Source organism: Pelobates fuscus, chromosome 4 (assembly GCF_036172605.1).
Source record: "Pelobates fuscus isolate aPelFus1 chromosome 4, aPelFus1.pri, whole genome shotgun sequence".
Lineage (NCBI taxonomy): Eukaryota > Metazoa > Chordata > Amphibia > Anura > Pelobatidae > Pelobates > Pelobates fuscus.
The window spans coordinates 267,510,174-267,532,361 of NC_086320.1; the positions used below are offsets into that span (position 1 = coordinate 267,510,174).

The following is a 22,188-nucleotide window of genomic DNA, read 5'->3' on the forward strand; positions in this document are numbered from 1 at the left end:
TTCCCAACAGATAGATCTAAAATAGGCTATCTGATGAACCAATTAACTGGAAAAGCCTTGACTTGGGCTAACCCCTTATGGGAAAGTGGTGACGCAGTAGCCCGTGATTACAGTACCTTTCTTACGGCCTTTAAGGCTACATTTGAACCTAAAGGCAGGGAGAAGAACGCTGCCAAAGCCCTTATGAGAATCAAGCAAGGCAGTCGTTCTGTAGCCGATTATGCAATAGAGTTCAGGACATTAGCGTCTGAGGTTGATTGGACCAATAGTGGTCTGGTGGCTGCTTTCTCTGAAGGTCTAGCCGAGAGTATACAAGATGAGACTGCAGCTAGAGACCTTCCGGTTAATCTTAATGAGTTTATTGCCTACATGATAGACATTGATAACCGGCTCAGAGAGAGAGAGAAAAACAAACAACGTAACAGACGTTCTAATTTGTCCATAGCTCCTCGTTTCTCTAACCCAGTGGTGAGTAGCCAAACGCCTCTTCCAGAACCTGAACCCATGCAATTGGGTAGTGCTAAACTCACTGAGGCAGAGAGACAACACAGACGTAACGAGGGGTTATGTATGTATTGTGGCAAGAAGGGACATCTAAGATCGTCATGCCCGGTTCGGCCGGAAAACTTGCACACCTAAGGCACGTACGGGGACCGACCTTAGGTGTGATGTATATGTCCCCTAAATTGACTAAGAACCGTTTCCTTGTCAAAGTAACCTTATCTTTCAAGAACACTACTGTTCAGTGTGAGGCTATGATTGACTCTGGGGCAGCGGAGAATTTCCTAGACAAAGAATTCTCTGCAAAACATCTCCTGCCCTTAAGACATAAAGAGAAACCTATAGCAGTCGAGGCCATTGATGGAAGGCCTCTTACCCAGCCTTTCATCACACACGAAACTCTGCCAATCACTGTTTCAGTGGGTGTTCTCCACTCTGAAGAAATGACCTTTCAAATCATATCTTCACCTACAGTTCCGATAATACTCGGTTTCCCTTGGCTCCTGAAACACAATCCACGTTTGGATTGGATTAAAGGAGAGATTGTGAGTTGGGGTGAGAGATGCAAAGGTGTTTGCTTTAAGCAAATCCCACAACCTATTGGTACCATTAATGTTCCTGTTACACCTCCCTTGACCACACAAATTCCACCGCAGTATATGGATTTGAAAGAGGTATTTTACAAGGTCCAGTCAGAAGGGTTACCTCCTCATAGACCTTATGACTGTACTATAAACTTATTACCAGGGACTATGCCTCCCAAGGGAGGAGTCTATGCCTTGTCCCCCCAGGAAAATCTTTGTTTGGAGGAAAATATTAAGGATGCTCTCAGAAAGGGTCATATCCGTAGGTCCTCCTCACCAGCCGGGGCTGGATTCTTCTTTGTCTCTAAAAAAGAAGGAGACCTACGCCCCTGTATTGATTATAGGGGTTTGAATAGGATTACCATAAAAAAATGCCTACCCTATTCCCCTTATATCAGAGCTATTTGACAGATTGAAGGGAGCTCGAGTCTTTACCAAGCTCGATCTCCGAAGTGCATACAATCTAGTCAGGATTAAGGACGGTCACGAATGGATGACCGCATTTAACACCAGAATGGGATATTACGAATACCTGGTTATGCCGTTTGGATTATGTAACGCTCCAGCGGTATTCCAGGATTTTATTAACGATGTCCTAAGAGAGTACCTTCACATGTTCGTTCTAGTGTACTTGGACGACATTCTCATCTATTCCCCAGACCTAGAGACACATCACGAACATGTGAGAATTGTACTGAAAACCCTGTTACAGAACGGCCTTTACTGTAAACTGGAGAAATGCCAGTTTGACCAAACGGAGATACAATTCCTTGGATACGTTATATCTCCGTCTGGTTTCCAGATGGATCCCCGCAAACTGGAGGCAGTCTTACAGTGGCCATTACCCAAGGGCCTTAAAGCTACTCAACGCTTTATAGGTTTTGCGAATTACTACCGCAAATTCATAAAGGGATTTTCCTCCGTGATTGCCCCTATAACAAATTTAACCAAAAAATTGTATATCTTGGCCCAAAGAAGCAAGAGAGGCATTTGAACGGTTAAAATCTTTATTTTCCTCAGCACCTGTCCTGACCCATCCTGATCCAACCAAACCATTTATCCTAGAGGTGGATGCGTCAGAAACAGGAGTTGGAGCCATTCTGTCTCAAAGAGAAAGTCCTGATACGCCTTTACATCCCTGTGGATTTTACTCTCGCAAACTCACACCTGCAGAGAAGAATTATGACATAGGGAATAGGGAACTTTTGGCCATTGTACTTGCCCTTAAGGAATGGAGGCATCTCTTGGAAGGTTCCAAAGAGCCACTTTTGATCTTTACTGATCATAAGAATTTGGCTTATATTGGGGACGCTAAGAGACTGTCCTCTCGTCAGGCTAGGTGGTCATTGTTCCTCTCCCGATTCAATTTCGTAATTACGTACAGGCCTGGTACTAAAAACACCAAGGCAGATGCACTTTGCAGATGCACTGTGGCTGGTAAAATATTTGAAAGGTTATTAAGGGATAATATTCAAGAATTCCTTGAGAAGAATATGGTTATCAGCAAAAATCAGCACGGTTTTATGAAGCACAGGTCATGTCAAACTAACTTGATTGCGTTCTACGAAGAAGTAAGTAGAAGTATAGATCAGGGTGTTGCAGTGGATGTGATCTATTTGGATTTTGCCAAGGCATTTGATACAGTTCCACACAAAAGATTAGTGTTCAAACTCAAGGAAATCGGTCTTGATGAAAATGCTTGTTCTTGGGTAGAACATTGGCTTAAAAACAGAATACAAAGAGTTGTCGTTAATGGTAAATTTTCAAGCTGGACAGAGGTGGCAAGTGGTGTCCCTCAGGGGTCTGTTCTTGGACCCCTTCTATTTAACATTTTTATAAATGATCTTGAAGACCGCATTGAAAGTCATGTTTCAGTGTTTGCAGATGACACAAAACTTTGTAAAATAATACAATGTGAGCAAGATATTACTTTGCTGCAGAAGGATTTAGATAGACTGGAGGACTGGGCACTCAAATGGCAGATGAAATTTAATGTTGAAAAAAATGCGGCGTAAAGAATACACAAGCAACGTATACCCTTAATGGAAGTGAATTAGGGATAACAACACACGAAAAGGACTTGAGAATTGTTATAGACAACAAACTATGCAACAATGTGCAATGTCAATCAGCAGTGGCCAAGGCCAGTAAGGTATTGTCATGCATGAAAAAGGGCATTCATTCTCGGGACGAGAATATCATTTTGCCTCTCTATAAATCACTGGTAAGACCACATATTGAATATGCTGTGCAATTTTGGGCACCTGTTCTAAAGAAGGATATCATGGCACTAGAAAAAGTGCAGAGGCGGGCTACAAAATTAATAAAAGGAATGGAACATATCAGCTATGAAGAAAGGTTAACAAATTTAAACCTACTTAGTTTAGAAAAACGTCGCCTGAGAGGGGATATGATAACATTATACAAATATATTCGGGGCCAATACAAACCATTGTGTGGAAATCTATTCACAAACCGGACTTTACATAGGACACGAGGCCATGCGTTTAGACTGGAAGAAAGAAGATTTCGTCTAAGGCAAAGGAAAGGTTTTTTTACTGTAAGAACAATCAGGATGTGGAATTCTCTGCCTGAAGAAGTGGTTTTATCAGAGTCCATACAGATGTTCAAACAGCTACTAGATGCATACTTGCAAAGACAGAATATTCAAGGATATAATCTTTCAATGTAGGGTAATATGTGCTTGATTCAAGGATAAATCTGACTGCCATTCTGGGGTCAAGAAGGAATTTTTTGTCCTAGCTTGTTGCAAAATTGTGCTTCAAACTGGGTTTTTTTTTGTTTTTTTTGCCTTTTGGATCAACAGCAAAAAACAGGTGTGAGGAAGGCTGAACTTGATGGACGCAAGTCTCTTTTCAGCTATGTAACTATGTAACTATGTAACTTTCTAGGCAGTTTGAGACAGATGAAGTTCCGGAACAGGTGCTATATCCTATTATACCTCCTGAATGCCTCATTGCCACTACAGTTTCCGAAGTGTCTTCTCCACTCTTCTGTGCCATAATAGCAGATCAAACTCAGGCACCTGTGGGAAAACCTCCGGACAAACTGTATGTGTCACCTCAGTTTCAAAAAAAGGTATTAGATATGTTCCATGACAACCTCACAGCGGGCCATCCTGGAGTCCATAAAACTCTCTCTGCCAGGAGGTTTTGGAGGCCTGCTCTTAGAAACGATATCAAAGATTATGTTGGGGCATGTCAAATATGTGCCGTTTCTAAAGTTCCTCCTAGGTCACCTCCTGGACTGTTACAACCACTGCCCATACCTAGTGCTCCATGGACCCACTTGGCCATGGATTTCATTGTGGATCTACCCAGTTCAAACGGGTTTAATACAGTCCTTATGGTTATTGATAGATTCACGAAGATGGCACATTTTGTCCCACTTAAAAAATTACCATCTGCTCAAGATCTAGTTCAAATATTTTTGAGAGAGATCTTTCGGTTGCACGGTGTACCCAAAAGCATAGTATCTGACAGAGGTACCCAGTTTGTTTCTAGGTTTTGGCGTTCCTTTTGCAAAAAATTGGGCGTCGAACTCTCCTTTTCGTCAGCATATCACCCTCAAACACATGGAGCAGCAGAGAGGGCGAATCAGTCTTTAGAAGCCTATTTACGTTGCTTTATAAATGCCAATCAATCTAACTGGTATGAGCTCTTACCCATGGCTGAGTTCGCCAGGAACAACGCCACTCATGAGTCTTCTAATCATAGTCCATTCTTTGTAAATCAGGGTTATCACCCGCTGTTTTTCCTTCTGCATTCTCAGACACGGAAATCCCTGCTTTGGCGCTAATCCTGTCTATCTTCCAGGTGACAGGGTGTGGCTCTCCACAAAACATATCAAGCTTAAGGTCCCGTCCATGAAATTTGCCCCTCGATACATAGGTCCCTTTCGAGTTACCCAACGTATTAATCCAGTGACCTATTCTTTGGCACTACCGGCTCATATGAGAATAGCGAATACTTTCCATGTGTCTCTGCTCAAGCCCCTTACTTGCAATCGCTACACCAGGGTATCCACTCCTCCTCCGCCCTTGGTAGTGGGTGATCAAGAAGAATACGAAGTCCGTTCTATCATGGACTCCAAATTATCCAGAGGTGTCTTGTCCTATCTCGTTGACTGGAAGGGTTATGGTCCCGAGGAACGTTGTTGGGTTCCTGCTGACCGGGTCCATGCGCCCCGTCTTATCCGGTCATTTCACAACCGCTTTCCTCTTAAGCCGGGTCCTTCCCGCCCGGTGCGCGGTCTTCAAGTGGGGGGTACTGTTGCGGTCACCGGCCCGCCGAGCCTCACGGTCGTGCCCGACCGGCAAGACCGCACCGACTACACGAGCTTACCTGCTCGTCGGCGAGCCGGGAACCGCGCACGTAGTTCTTCCGGGCATCACGCCCGAATCCAATATGGCGCCGACCACGTGGTCGCGTCTATGGATAGCCCCGCCCCCGAGGTCAACGCACACGCACGTTCTGGGGTCAGAGGTCGCCCTCTGACCAATCATAGCTTAGAGAGGGGTATTTAAACCCCTAATTCACCCCAGTACTTTGCCATGTCGTGGTTTCAGTTTCCTGGTTTCCTGAAAGTGCTATTTTCGTGTTTCTGATTTCCTGGTATCCTGATCCTTGGCGTTTCCCTGGTTATTCTGATCTCTGGTTTCCCTGACTTGGCTTGTTTAATCGGTATTGAGTATTTTCTGGCTTCCTTGACCTCGGCTTTCCCTTTGACCATTCTCTGTCTCTAGCGTATTAGTCCGGCCATTCTAAGGTCCGGTTTACGCTCTATTCTGTTATTTTCCTTTTCTTACTTATGTACATGTACATAGTTTCTGCGTGCTGGACCACATTACTAGTCGCGACAAGTATATGATCATACATTGCATAAGCCTGCCACAACGCCAATGTACCCCATCTTTGGCAGGTCCTACTCTGTCTTCTAAATGAGCTACTCACTGGACAATAACTGGACGACACACAGCATCAGGAGCAGAACTGATATTTAATGCCACATACCCTGCTTTTATGCAACTCTCCCATGCAAGGGAACCACCCACAGAAAATCATACATTAACCAATCATACGCCCCTAAATTATACATCCCCTGATAGCCCTGATCTGGGTAAGCGACATACTCAAAAATTACCCAGATTGGATCAAGGGTTTGGGAATTTGCCTGGATTCGTATGAATCCCCTTGTTCGTGGGCATCTTTTTACCGAACGCCAGGCCGTTTGTATGTTTCCTCGTGAACGGGTGGAGGTATGGAGGTCTCTGCGGTGTTTGCGTGGTCGAGTATCCAATTTGGGTTCCAGACTTTCGACGACAAAACACCGCTGGGCGTTCGTATGGCAAGATGGCCACTGCCACGTGTTCGCATGTCGAACAGCGCCAACCCAGGGTATATACTGTACATTCATATGCTTTTCAATCAGTCTGGTGTGAAGAGCGATGGGGAGGTAAATTAAAGCCACGCTTCTCTCCGGGGTGGTCTGGTTGTTCGGTAGTTTGTTCGTATGTTGAATGGAGCTATTCAATTTTGTATCTATTGCGTTCCTACTGAACAACCAGATGAATGCTTAGGTAATTCACTGCTTCCAAGTAACAAAACATAGAAATACTGGTGCAACAAGAAATGTTATGGACAGCCAAACGCAATCTGCTATATATATATATATATATATATATATATATATATATATATATATATATATATATAAAAAATCAAAATACAGTTGAATACAGGAGATGCCACCGTCTGTGCGTTTGAGGGCAAAATAGTGCCGCTCAAGGCAAATGCCTAGTTTGCCTTGGACTAAATACATCCCTGAGTATAATAGGTGACAACTATTCTGATGTGACATTTTAATTTAAAGCATTAGTGCATAAAAAAACGTGTATATATAGTAACATTGTTTAATGGTTCAGTAGCGTTCAAATTAATTTTAATAACAAATTTCTCCTTTCATTGCAACATAATATTTTCTGACATTTGACCTTCTCCCTGCATGGCTACTCCTCTTCTCTCTTCTTTTTAACCTTTTTATAATGTGTGATATGTCAGAACATTTATGATATCAAGGGAGTTATATAAGCTGATGTCTAGAAGGGGTTAAAACAAATGATGAAAAAATATGTATTAGAGGAGGGTTAATGTGCCCCCATATGCTCATTTTATAATGAGTATCAAAACTTGCATAACATGTTCTACAATTATATCAACTTTGCTTAAAGTAACAATATAAGTGATGTCTAAATGTTAAGCAGGGGTAGGCAACCTTTGGCATTCCAGATGTTGGAAATATTATAAAACTTAAATGGTTATTCTAACTCCAACTAAAAAACAGTGTTTAAGAACTGTTAAAATTAATTTTGGGCCAGAGTAACCCTTCTTATACAGTCCCTCTCCAAAAAATGGAAAAAATAAGAAAGAAAGGCCAAGTTCTCCCAGCAGCCCGATCCTCCTCAGCTGATATCACTGCGCCTCACTGGAGGGGGAGTTTCATCAGGGAGGAATGGATGAGGGGAAGGACATAGAAAGGGTAACTAGACCTCCACTGGATGTTTGGCGAAAGCATGCTGTGCATCAAATTTGTACAGAAAAGGGATGTGGAGTGGTTAGCAGAAACAGAGTAATTACTTTATAAAAAATAAAACCGTTAAACAACATAAAGTATCTTTTAAAATCTGTTAACACAGCCATGATTGTGCTCTGCATGAATTTTTGTTACCAAATCGCAAAGATTATTAGAGGGACACTATAGTCACCAGAACAACTACAGCTTAATGTAGTTGTTCTGGTGAGTATAATCATTGCCTTCAGGCATTTTCATGCAAACACTACCTTTTCAGAGGAAATGCAGTGTTTATATTGCCTCTAGGGACACCTCTAAGTGGCCACTCCTCAGATGGCCACTGGAGGTGCTTCCTGGTTCAGTGCTGCATAGTAGGCAGCACTGCCGTTCAGCGTCTCCACACTCTGCACGGGGAAGCTGAATTTTCCTCATAGAGATGCATGGATTTAATGCATCTCTATGATGAAGCGCTGATTGGCCAAAATGGCATTTGGCACCGCCCCCTTGACGATTTTAGCCAATTCAATGCTTTCTCAATGGGAAAGCATTGGATTGGCTAAAAATCGGCAATTCTGGCGGTCACCAGGGTGGCAGGGCCAGCGCCAGCGGACCCATGTGGCTGGAAGTAAGGTGTCTTATTTCCTTTTAAGTGGGCTAAGTGGGGGCAAGCCACCTAAATGATGGGTTTAGCACTATAGGGTGAGGAATACATGTTTGGGTTCCTGACCCTATAGTGTTTCTTTAATTTGACTTAATCAGATCAAGTAAAACCCAATTCTTTGTTTTTTAATTAGCAGCTGACTTTACTTAAAATACCAGATGTACAGTGATGCATTCAATTCATATTCTACTGGACAAATTTAACATTTAGCAATTTTTTTCAACTTGGCTATTTTGGCCTAAATTTTTCTTGGCAAATTTTTTTTTTTTTTTTTTTTTTTTACAATTTCTGCTTTAACCCCTTAAGGACACATGACGTGTGACATGTAATGATTCCCTTTTATTCCAGAAGTTTGGTCCTTAAGGGGTTAATAACCAAACCCTTTTGAATGCTGTTTGGCATAGATATGCAGAACTGGTATATAGACTTTCAGCTGCCAGGTACAGACAATTAATTACTTAGCTATGTAGAAGTTTGTGTATTTTTGTTTATATTACCCATGAAATGACCACAAGATTGGTAATGAGATTTTTTTAAATATAAGAATTATATTATGGCACCACATAATATATGTATCGTATGGTATGCATCCACGTATGATGTTTTGTCATTAGCAACTGTTGTATATAATTTATTAATAATACTTGGCAAGATGAGTATACAGTTTGCACAGCATATATCGGCCGAGGGCTTCTCCTAGGATCCAGTGTAGGCATCTTCCTACCCTACAGACATGTCTGTCTGGGTCTCAAGTCATAGCTCTGTTAGTCACCACCATACATTGCAAATATTGGATGTCCTGGGTAGTAATGACTACTAATTTCTATTTACTCTACCCAAACAAATGAAGCTAGATAGCCATGAAACTCTGTTAGCATTCCTTATTATCTTTGTCATTATTATTATTATTATTATTATTATTATTATTATTATCATTTAGATTGTTCCAACATACTCCACAGTGCTTTACAATTATACAGTGGGGATATATAGTATAAAGTAACGTTATATGTAAAATGTGGTATTTATGTAATCAGAGTTGTTATCTAGTAAGATGATAAGCTTTTTTAATAAGATGAGTTTTAAGGGGTTCTTAAAGGTATGGCAGCCGGGGGGCGGGGCCTAACCGCAGAGCTGTGAGGATGCAAATCTCAGCAGCTCAGGCTAAACTTGGCAATTAAAGCTGATTTCCACAACCACACCGGCACTCAATCAATACCACAAGGCCACCACGCGAGAGAGGACGTTGAAGGACACCTCTCGAGCGACGGACCATGAAACAATCACCATGGGGCCTACAAGCATGGCAGGCACAGGGGAGACGGCCGCTCCCCGGCTGCAACACCACGCCGGATATCTGGATGCAAGCCCTCGTTCCCCCTCCCTTTGGACCAGTGGAGGTCATCCCGGTATACCCCCACATTATCCCCCAGCAAAGCAATGGGCCTGTGCCGGCTCCGCAGGGCCCCGAGCTGACTGCTTATGTGGCCTCCAAAATGGCGGATGCCTACTACACGGTCGACCCATACAACGTATGGCGGGAAACTGAGCTACGGCTGACTAGCATCTTTAATGCCTTCTGGGATAAACTGGAAGCCCGCATATGACCCTCGGTGCCTGGAAGGCCGTCCATTACATCACTACAGAGCACTCCACTGGCGCCCAGGTGGGGAGATGCAGCAACCTCCCAACACACAACCACGAGAGGCTGGCACCTGCAAGGGCCCCTCCTGAGGCCAGGCCTTGAGGAGAGCAACGGCAAACTGAAACTAACTCCTGGGGCTTCAGGAGTACCCAAGAGACAACACACGCGACGGCCCTATAAAAGGGGCACAACCAGCCCGAACCGGCAGATGCACAGGAGGGAGGAAAGGCACAAGGGTACGACAGTTTTGAGAGGGGCCAATAGGGACCGCAACAACCCACGACTGGCACATCATACCACAAGAATGAGCTCGGCCCCAGCACAACGTCCCCGTGGATCAAGGGCAATCAAGCACCGACATCGACGACCACATCCACAATGCAGCCGTAGGGCCTTCTATAGATCCCCGCATTGGAGGGAACCCAAGTCCCTAAAGTTCTGCCTGTACTCACCGACTCCAGGAATTTGCCTGTCTGTATTACCTGGCTGACCCACTGCTCGACAGCACTCTGCTGAAAAGGTACTTTCACCCCGGGCGGCTATCTCGGGCCTCTAGGGTGGGCATCGGCTGACTGCCATGAACTACCACGGGGACTCGCATTGATCACCACTGATAAAAGGCACTGGATGACCGCACTGCCCGTGAATAACTCCTCCAGTTTGTATTTACATGTGTTTCTTCTCTTTCTTTTATATATATATCTTTTCTTTTTATTTTATTAATGTTTTGCTTGAGTACAAGTGCCCTTCAAATTGCTTTCTATTGGCACAACCAGAATAGCCCATGCGGGATCCTTCCCCTCGAAAGCAAAAGACCCAGACCGCATCAGCCCATCTAGCAGCTCTTTATAATGCAGTTGTAGACAGCTTCCAGTCACAGACAGGCATGCTAGACTACCAATATTTTATCATATGTTCATCAACCATGTTCAAGGACCGGGTGTAGCACCTAGCACCCAGAAGCAACTAAGCCACATAAATAACTATAGTTTAGCATGTTACTTCATCTTCTCTTTTATAATAACACTAATGTCAGCCTACATCGCAAGTTTTCACCTACTCTTCCTGTCCTCTCAGTGTCTGACATTACTCTCTCCTGTCTATAAGTTAAAAAAATGTGTGTGTGTATATCTGAATGCTGCATCAAAGTTTAAACTGTCAGAATTTTCGAGGCTTGTGAAAGCTGTTGTGGCTCCACAAGCAAGTTGTTATAATATGCACAACATAAATAAAGATTTAAAAAAAAAAATGGTATGGCAGCCAGGGTAAAGTGTGATAGGATGAGGTGAAAGACTGGCAGACATTATTGAAAGATAAAAGGAAAAATGAACTTGATATTGCCAGGTCCAACCTGCCAGAGCACAAGTGTACTATTCACAGTGATTGGGCTATAGTTATCAGGAGAGAATATTAATAGCTCAGCTATTGTTACTATGGCTGTAATGGGGCTGAAGGAGAGGTTTCATGGAATTCTTAGTTAAAGAACACTCCAGTGCCAGGAAAACAAACCGTTTTCCTGGCACTGCAGGTACCTTCTCCCTCCCACTATCCATCCCATGTTGCTGAAGGGGTGAAAACCCCTTCAGTGACTTACCTGAGACCCCCGCAGATGTCCCTCGGCGGTGGTTTCGGGTCAGCCCACGCTCCGATCGCGCATGTGCGGCTGCCGGCGGGGGAGACCTAATGCGCATGTGCGCATTAGACCTCTCCATTGGAATTCATTGAAAATGTTTTCAATGCTTTCCTTTTCAAATATTTTTATTAAAGTTTTACATATTTGTATAACAACAAGAATATAAACATTGTATTGGGGGTAGGAAGGGAAGGGAAACTTGGAAATGGAAAAGAGTAACCATCCAGTATTACAATAGGCATGACAGTGTATATGGCAAAAAAAAAAAAAAACATGTTTTTACATCAATGCACTTTAATAATAAATATGTCAAAGACCATATGCAGTTTTGATTTTTTCTTCCCACTTATCCCAATTGTATTTTAATATTGGGAAACCACGCATATTAGCTCTATGTGATAATTCGTGTGCCTTGTTTTCTAGAATCAAATTAAAAACTTCCCTGAGAGATGGCACATCTTGGGACTTCCAATGTCTAGGTAAACAGGATGTAGCAGCGATCAAAATGTGACCTATGATTATTTTGTCTGTTCTAGTAATGGACTCCGGGAGTTTTTTAAATAAGGCTAGTTCCGAGGTTAAAATGCTAATGGTTCTGTCCACTTTAATAATTAGGTCGTGAATCAATTTCCAATATTTAGTTAATTTAGGACAGAACCACCAAATATGGGCCATATTGCCCACACCCCCACAATCCCTCCAACACCGGTCAGAATACATATTGTTCATGTTGTGCAATCTAGACGGGGCCAGGTACCAACGATATAAAATTTTATAATGATTTTCAAAGTGGTCGGTGCAATACGAAATGCCTTTTAAAGCTTTAAAAAAACCGAACCATTCTTCTAGATCGTACTGGGCACCCAACTCCGTCTCCCATGACAACATGTGTTTTAATTTAACTAGGGGCTTGGCGTTATAAAACGAGTAGCATAAGGATATCATGCCTTTACTAGTGGGGCTGCATACAAAAGCTTTCTCTAATGGAGACATCTCAAGCGTTTTATAGTTTTTATCAAATTCAGGTACCTTATATAGTTCTTTCAATTTGTCAATGATTACCTTACAATCCAACTCACATACATTCGTTAATCCATACTTAAGTTTCAATTTTTCCAAAGAAAGAATAGCATTGCCGTGAAAAAAATTGTCAAGATTAGTTATAGAGCATTCCTTCAACAGTTCTATTTTTAAGGATGGAATATAATCTTTCAATAACTCAATAGGCATTGCTCTATATAGGCTGGGAGAGTGATCATTTTTAAAAACAATATCCCAGGCCTTAAGTGTAGTCTTGGTAGATAAAAATAACTTAGTAATTCCAGGTCTTTTCTTAGAATTTAACCAGGGTAATTCCGACAGTCTAACCGGTAAAATTTTTGATTCTTCTATTTCCATCCATCTAGGTTTATCAACCTGATTGCCAAAGCTCACAGCCACTGCAGCGTTAGTGGCGAAATAATATTTGCGGAAATCGGGAACACCGATACCGCCATTCGATTTGTGTTGCTGCAAGGAAGTGAGCTTCACTCGAGCAGGCCTATTCCCCCAGATGAACTTCATAATTGTCGAATGAACTTTATTAAAAAATGATAGTGGGATGGACAAAGGGATGGTCCTAAAAAAATATAGAATTTTTGGAAGTATCGTCATCTTAACAGATGCGACCCTCCCCAGCCATGAAAGTTCCATTCCGCCCCATCTCTCCATCTCCTTTTGTAGGTCCGACCATGCTTTCCTCAAGTTGTGGTTATGCATATTTACCAAATTTTTGCATAAATTAATGCCAAGATATTCCATGTAGTCAGCTCTCCAATCAAATAAATATAATTTCTTAAGGGCAATAGTTTCCGAATTTTTTAAATGAAATGGAAGGGCCTGAGACTTAGACTCATTTAATTTGTAATACGATATCTCGCCAAATTGAGTTAAAATGTCTTTGAGGTGGCTCAAAGATTCTTTTGGGTTTTTGACAGCTAGAATTATATCGTCTGCAAACAGGCCAATTTTGTGAGCGGATTCTTTAACAGCAATTCCTGCAATTTGTGGGGTTATTCTAATTAGTTCAGCCAGGGGTTCTATTGCTAAAACAAATAGAATTGGGGATAAAGGGCACCCCTGTCTCGTCCCATTGGTTAGAGAAAACGTTTTAGACGAGAAACCGGAAGCCGAGACATGGGCGGAAGGTGCACAATATAGCGCCTTAACTGCTGTGATAAAGGATAGTGGTATGTTGAATCTTTCTAACGTTCTCCATAAATATCCCCAATGTATCCTGTCAAACGCCTTCTCTGCATCTAGAGATAGAAGCAATGAAGGCGTTTTGGTCATATTGATGTGCTGAATCAAGTTTATGAATCTTCTAGTCCCATCGGGCGCCTGTCTATCCTTTACAAAACCCACTTGATCCTTATTTATTAGCAATGGGATTAATTTGGTTAATCTATTTGCAAGAACTTTAGAATAAATCTTTGAGTCATTATTGATTAGAGAAATGGGTCTAAAATTGTGGCATCTATCAGGAGTTTTTCCTGGTTTTGGCAAGGTGACTATTCATGCGCACAGGGACTCCTCTGGCATCGTTCCCCCGGACTTATAGGAATTGAATATTTTGGTCATGTGGGGAATCAAAATTTCTTGAAAAGTTTTATAATATAAAATAGTGAATCCATCGGGACCAGGGGCTTTTCCGGATGGCATAAGTTTAATCGCCTCAGCTATCTCTTTTGCTGATATTTCACATTCTAAACTCTCCAAGTGTTCTGGAGACAACCGAGGCAATGTCACTCTGTCTAAGAATTTATCAATGGTTGTTGCAGAAGGCTGGGTAAGGTTCGAATCGCGTTCTAAATTATAAAGTTTACTATAATACTCTGCAAACATGTCACTTATTTTAGTAGGATGAAACACTTTTCGCCCCTGATCATCAAGTAAATACGCTATTTTTGATTGTGCATTCACATGCCGGAGTTTGGATGCCAAAAGAGTAGAGGCCCTGTTGCCTTTTAAGTAAAACGTTTTCCTGAGACGTCTCACCATAAGAGATGTACGATCTAAATTAATTTTGTTAATTTTAGCCTTAATTTCTCCTATCATTGCTGATATGGAAGACGAGGGACCACATTTATTGGCCTGGTTCAAATTGTACAGTTCTTTTTCCAATGTTCTTAAATTATTGCTATTAAGTTTCTTCAGGTGAGACGCTCTAGAAATAAAATGACCTCTTAACACAGCCTTATGCGCATTCCAAGACACCTCGCCAGGAACCTCGGGTGAGGCATTTTCCAAAAAATAATCGCTCAAAGCTTTCTCCGTCAATGATCTGTTCACAACATCGTTTAATAAATAATCGCCTAATTTCCAGGATCTATTCGGGGCTGAAGAAACAATTTCGTCAATATGCATTATGATTGGAGCATGGTCAGACCAGTTAATGTCTAAGATATCAGATTTCAAGATGTGCGGAATTAAAGCGTTCTGGACCATAAACCTGTCCAGCCTGGAATACATATTTTTAGAAACAGAATAATACGTAAAATCTCTTTCATTCTCATGCATCAGTCTCCAGGAATCATATAAACCACATTCAATCATGTATTTGGAACATTTGTTTGCCAATCTGTCGCTGTCCCCTCTATGTTGTTGATCATTGTCTTCTCTAGCGTTATCCAATTCACCGTCCATAACAAAATTCGTATCGCCACACATTACCAAGCTGCCTCTCACATTCTCATTCACTAAGTCCATCAATTTCCTGAAGAACTGCAACTGACCGGTGTTGGGAAAATACACGTTCACTATGGTATATTCAATAGTGTTAAGTGAACCTATCCATATTAAATACCTCCCTTCATCATCCGTCATGACTTTGTTCGTCAAACATGCTACATTCCTGTGGAAGAAAATCGATGTACCTCTAGACTTGGATTTATAAGTGCTATGATATTGGACTGGGAAAAGCTTTGACATAATCTTATGTGTTCTATCATTTTTAAAATGCGTTTCCTGTACACAGATGACCTCTGATTTGTTGGATTTTGCTTCTTTGAATAGTAAGCGTCTTTTGTGGGCGGTGTTCAGGCCTCTCACATTAAATGACATATATTTTAAAACCATAATTTATGGAACAGCAATGCTTGATAAAGAGTAAAAGGACATTCAACTTTGTGAGAGTCCGAACAACCGCCTTCCAATAAAGAAACATCCAACAATACCGTCACAACAAACTCAAGATGTGTACATGTGTGTACGGGAATAAATGAACGAATTTGTGCAAGTCGCTGATGCCACATAATATGCATTTTTGTATGAGGTATTTCTGTGATTCGTGGTCTGTAAACATTTCTACCAAATTTTAAAGGATGGATGGTCAAAGAAAATATAAAAATAAAAATATCAACGGGGTACAAAAAACTTGGGTATATACCCCTATCAGGGGAAATAAACAAACAGTGAAAAAGGGCCATGAGGGAGAGCAAAAAAAGTCTCTCCATCTCAGGGTATTAGGCCCAGGTTGGGGGGAGAGAAGGCTGCTGGATACAAGGGGAGCAATATTAATAAACAAAAAAAAATAAATAAATAAAAAAAAAATAAAACAAAGAGGCAGCTGTAAAATATGACGTTTTGAAATGACAAAAATCACAGAACAATAAAAAAAAAAAAATTAATAAAATGAAATATGTAATGATATACAAAAAAAAACAAGGGACCATAAAATAATATTGATTGTAAAAGTTTGGAAAGTGGTCAAATCGGTTTCTGAAATAAACCGTTAAGTCTTATGTCAAATAGTCATTGGTGTGCAAACTCTAAGGACAGTCATAACCAGGAGTAACAAGATAAAATCAAAAGTAATCCCGCTAAAACTCCAGACTGGAGCAGGACTCGAAATCCTGTTGCAGAGATAAAGTTTTCTCAGAACCAGGCCATAAAAATCAATAGAGAATAGAGAAAAATCATGAAGATAAACGTGTATATATAAAAATAAAAAAATAAAAAAATCCTTAGTGAAGATAGGAAGAACATCTGAACTTGAAGTGTCGAACGATTTACAACCGTGGAAAATGGAGACTGTAGCCCTATGAACTGGAAACTCAGGAAGTGTCCGATTTGCTTCTCTTGCTGGCCTGCAGAGGAGTAGATGGCGACAGTCTATGAGGCGATACATGACTCCTATTCATGGATTGGATGAGTTCCATTCCTTCCTCAGGCGACGTGATTATGAAATTCCTGCCATCCATGCGGAAAAGGACTTTAACCGGGAATCCCCATCTATATCTTATCCCTCTTCGTCTTAGTTCCGCGGTAAAAAGTTGAAATTCTCTGCGTCGCCTCATTGTTTGGGCAGAGAAGTCTTGGAAGACCTTCATGCCACTATAGTCCCCCGTGAGACCTGACGTGCGTACTGCACCCAGAAATTCCTCTTTAATGTGGTAATAGTGAAATCTCACTATCACATCTTTGGGTGCAGCTGCAGGTGCATTACCGGGTTTAGGCAATCTATGGATGCGGTCCAGTAGTAGATCCGTATTTTTAGCAGTTGGTAGAGCTGACTTCACCATTGCCTGGAAATAACTTTGTAATTCCAGAGAGTCTATATTTTCAGGGATCCCCCTGATCCTTAGGTTATTACGCCTACTTCTATCCTCGGCGTCCGCTAATTTTTCCGCCTGTTGGTATACTTGTTTCTGAAGCTCTTTTACAGTTTCAACCAGATCCAGGTGAGATTGCTCTTGAGAGTGCAATCTATTCTCTATTATCTCCGTCCGCTGATTAATGCCCTCCATGGCTCCATACAAAGTGTCAAAGTCTTTCTTAAAGTCGTTTTTCAGATCGACTCTCAAATCTTTAATGAGTTGTATTATCATGCCAGCTGATGGTGGCAGATCATCTGCCAGTTCAGGTGGCATATTAGGATTGTAAGTCGCTGCTATAAACGTAGTGGTAGCCATATTGGAGGTGGCAGTGGCCATCTTGGGAGTGGAATACACACTGTCTGGTCTGGCAGCCATCTTTGTTGTGGCATCATGACCTTTTCTCTGTGGTAGTGCAGAGAAAGTACTTGTTTGGAGCATTTCAGCTCCTATTTCCATATTTTGGTCCTCTGGGCTTTCCATAGCCCTTACTGTGCCTTTAAGAGTTTGGGGTCGGATAGCAGAGCCCCCCCCCCCACCGGGACCGACAACCTGGAGGCCGAGGATCCCGATGGGGAGCGAGACCTCACACTACCCTCCCCTTTACTTGCAGCCCGGTCACTTTTGTAAGTGAGTGACCGGGCTGCTCTATGCTGAGACCGCGAGCGGCTTGCTGGGTGGTCCTTGCCGCTCGCGGGAGACACAGCTCTGTGCTCCGAGCATGCAGAGTGCTCGGAGCACTCTGAGCCGCACACAGAGGTGTCGGCTAGTGCGGCCGCGGTCCCGCCGCTCTCTGGATGCCGCGAGCGGGTCGCGACCGCACAGGCATACGATTTGGCATGGGAGACCGGGAGGGAGGTGGGGAGGGATTTCCCCGGCGCCACCAACGATATTTTAAGCGGCGAAACAAGCCGCGAGCCGGATTTTGAAGCAGGGGAGTGAGCCTGGGCACCCTTACTCACCACAGCAGCTCCTGCTCCCGTTTTCTTCGTGACAGGTGCGGATTTTTCAACCTTCTTAAGCTTCTCCATGTTAGGAATTGTATTAGTTATTAGTATTTATATGTAGAATTTCTTCATTGAAATTAAATTGGTGCTTTATGGACGAAATTGCCCCCCTTGTCCAGGAGCCTCTCTAAAACGTGGCCATCTAAGATGGTGGCCAAGACACGCCCCCTTTTCAATGCTTTCCTATGGGGAATTGAGCGACCTGTGCTAGAAACCAGGAAGTGCCCTGGTTAGCCACTAGAGGAGGAGTTAACCCTGCAATGTAAATATTGCAGTTTATAAAAACTGCAGTAATTACAGTTGCAGGGTTAAGGGTAGTGGGAGTTGGCACCCAGACTACTCCAATGGGCACAAGTGGTCTGGGTGCCTGGAGTGTGCCTTTAAATCTTTTTAACTCTTGATTGGGCATTCTGAATGGTTGTACTACCTTATGTTTTGTGCTGTTTTCTGGGTGCTAGGGGCATTTAAGGGTGTGCCTGCAAGTGCCCTTTTCCAGACTCAGACAGATATATCTGTATAATACGCATGGTGATTTTGTTTTGAATTCTGTTGAACTTCAGGTTTCCGTTAAATTGTAAATATTTTGTATTGTATTGTAGCTATTCTTAAATACCCCCTTGAGGAACGACTATGTTTGCTCATTTATGTTTGTTTATATTACAGATAACATCAAATGAAAAGCATTTGGAAAGTATGAAGACTGATGGGGATGTGCTCATTCAAACTCTTAAAAGACTGTCTCAGGAATCCAGGTGAGTGGCCTCAGGCAAACAGGAATGATCACTTCTTAAAGGGGCAGATTTAACCCCTTAAAGACCATTGTCAGAATAACCCCAGTATAGCAATCCGGTCTTTAAAGATCCTATATCAAAGTGGTATGTCCCAATCATTGAGCAGCTGCAGGGTTGTATAGAGCTGCCATTGCCAAATACTGCAGAAATGCAATATGCAGTCTGAAACACAATGCCTGTCTGAGCTAATTTGCATGTCAAGCTGGGAATTGTGTTATAGTTGTCAAAACATGATTTCTTGAGCTTCTATGCCCAAGAAGGAATTCTCAAAGTCCAACTTGAACTGATGATACATAACAATGATTTTTGTATTTGCACTGTATGGAGTTTTTTATATTTTTTATTTGGTCTTACCACAATCTCTTTGGTACCTAACTATTGCCAAATATGAAGCTATGGTACATCAATGGGGTTAAATAAATGGTTAATATAGACAACAAGGTACCTTCTGATATAGTATGTTTGTATATTTATTGTGAAAAAATAAGTGGATTATGTGACAAGTGGTATTTTGAAATGCAATGCCCATCAAGCATTATACCGGAATGCTTTATATGAGAACATTAGACTTCTTACTGAATAGGGATATGCTCAGAATGCAGCATAAATTAAAGAGACAGTTTAGGCACCATGACAACTTAATCTAAATGAAGTTGTTATGGTACCTTGTGGTGTTAGAAGGCACCTGGAGTCACTCTTACCTAAAGGGGTTAGACGGTTTTCAAATGATTTAACCACAAGGTTGCCTACTGCACCTATCTCAATTCCTTCCCAGACGGCATCCGGCTTCTGAAATTTCACTTTCAGGAAGCGCAGACTGCCGCCAGGTAGGGTCGCCTCTGATTTGCTGTGAGTGGTCAGCTGACGCTCTCAGCCAAATAGTGACTCCCCGTCAGTGGCGGCTCTAGACTTGGCGAGGCCTTAGGCGAAACTCATACATGAGGCCCCCACTAACACCATTATTGAAAAAAATTGCAGTTGACTTGTGTGTGTATAAGAAGTTGTAGATATATTGAAGGGGGAGCTTGCAGTACTGGATATAGAGAACTATTTTTGTATTCTTTGTATACATCGTTGCATTGTCTACCTGTGTGTGCCTGAGAGTGTGTGTCTGGCAGTGAGTATCTTTGTATTTGTATGTATGTTTCTCTGAGCATGTGTATGTTTGTGTACTGCCTGTGGCCCTTGGCACTGAGTTTATGACAAAGCTGTGTTTTATTAATGTGTGTAGAATGATTGCCTTCAGGGGGTGACAGGGTGAGTAAAGGGGTAACTGTGGCAGGGTGAGTGTAAAAGAGCTGGAGAGTGCCAGAGTGTATGGAGGGGGGTGCCAGAGTGCCGAGAGTGGTGCCCGTGTGTTTGGAGGGAGAGACAGTGTGTATGGAGGGGGGTGACAGTGTGTGCAGAGAGAGGTGAAAGAGCGTGTGGGGAAAATGACATAGTTTGAGGGGGTTAACACAGTGTAGGGAGGTGGCATAGTGTGAGAGGGGGTGACATTAGAGTAAGGGGTGTGACAGAGTGGGGTGACTGAGTGAGAGTGGGGTGACTGAGTGAGAGTGGGGTGACTGAGTGAGAGTGGGGTGACAGAGTGAGAGTGGGGTGACAGAGTGAGAGGGGGGTGACAGAGTGAGAGGGGGGTGACAGAGTGAGAGGGGGTGACAGAGTGAGAGGGGGTGACAGAGTGAGAGGCAGTGACAGGGTGAGAGGGTTACATTAGTGTAAGGGGTGTGACAGAGTAAGAGGGAAGAGACAGAGTGGGGTGATAGAGTGAGAGGGAGGGTGACAGAGTGAGAGGGGAGGATGACAGAGTAAGAGGGGTGACAGTGTGTGGGGAGTGACAGGGTGAGGCGACAGAGTAAAGGGGTGAGATAGTGTGGGGGGTCACAGGGTGGGTGACAGAGTAAGAGGTGGAAACCAAAGAAAAGAAAAGGTTACCTGCGCTCTCTACTTAATCCCTATGTATATTTATACAAATGGAGGTCATTTAGTTGCTCCAATGGCCATTGGAGGGAATGCCCGCCTGCCAACGTCAAGACAGACCCCCCTAAGTGGGTCCTAACACTGACCCTTCAGCCTGCTTCCTTGAGCTTCTGGCAAAGATATCTCTAATGAGACAGAGAGGGGTATTTTTTATATACACCCCTATATACTTATTAACCCTTAATAGGGAACACATGGGATGGGCGGCAGCATTGTAACCAGGCTGTGTGATACAAAGTAAATACAAATAAAAAAAGAGAAGTCCTGCTCTCACTCCCATCACTACTGGGCCGGCAGCAAGGACCACAGTACACATCAGCCCCAATATATCGTAAAAACCAAAGAAAAGAAAAAGTTACCTGTGCTCTCTCCTTAATCCCTATGTATATTTAGACAAATGGAGGTCATTTAGTTGCTCCAATGGCCATTGGAGGGAATGCCCGCCTGCCAACGTCAAGGCAGACCCCCCTAAGCGGGTCCTAAAGGCTGAAGGGTCAGTGTTAGGACCCGCTTAGGGTCTAAATATGTCTAAATATACATAGGGATTAAGGAGAGAGCGCAGGTAACTTTTTCTTTTCTTTGTTTTTTTTGGTTCTTTGGACCCCTCAGGGTCCCACTCCCGTGGCGCTGAAGGGGTTAAAACCCCTTCAGCAGCTTACCTTAATCCAGCGCTGGGCTCTCTCAGCGCTGCTGACCTCTCCTCCCCACCCGACATCAGCTCCCCCGTCCGATGTCACTGGACTGCTTTCCTATGGACGCTCTGCACGATGGAGGCAAAATTCCCCTCCAGCGTCGCAGATGCGCCTCTAGTGTCCGTAAGACAGCCACTAGAGGCTGGATTAACCCCAAATGTAAACATAGCAGTTTCTCTGAAACTGTTATGTTTACATGTGAAGGGTTAAAACCTGAGGGACCTGGCATCCAGACCACTTCATTGAGCTGAAGTGGTCTAGGTGACTATAGTGTCCCTTTAAATAAAGTATTTTGGCTACCTCTCTACCTGCCTTTTAGCCATACATTTTTAGTACTTATTATTATTTATTTTTATTCTTCTACCTGACATCTGGACCCATTATCTCCTGTGGACAACCAACCAAAGAAATCCTTGGTGGGGATTATACCACCCAGGCTTGATACATAGAGCGGTTAGTTTACTCACTCT

The 22,188-nt window shown here is 42.8% G+C and overlaps 1 protein-coding gene across 1 annotated transcript in view; it reads left to right on the forward strand.

Moving 5' to 3' along the window:
* The window catches only part of ULK4 (unc-51 like kinase 4), a 953,247-nt gene that overhangs the window by 880,945 nt on the left and 50,114 nt on the right, over positions 1-22,188 (forward strand). Inside the window, exon 35 of the mRNA XM_063452087.1 lies at positions 18,919-19,007. Coding sequence (XP_063308157.1) covers positions 18,919-19,007 — 89 coding nt within the window. The remainder of the gene's footprint in view (positions 1-18,918; positions 19,008-22,188) is intronic.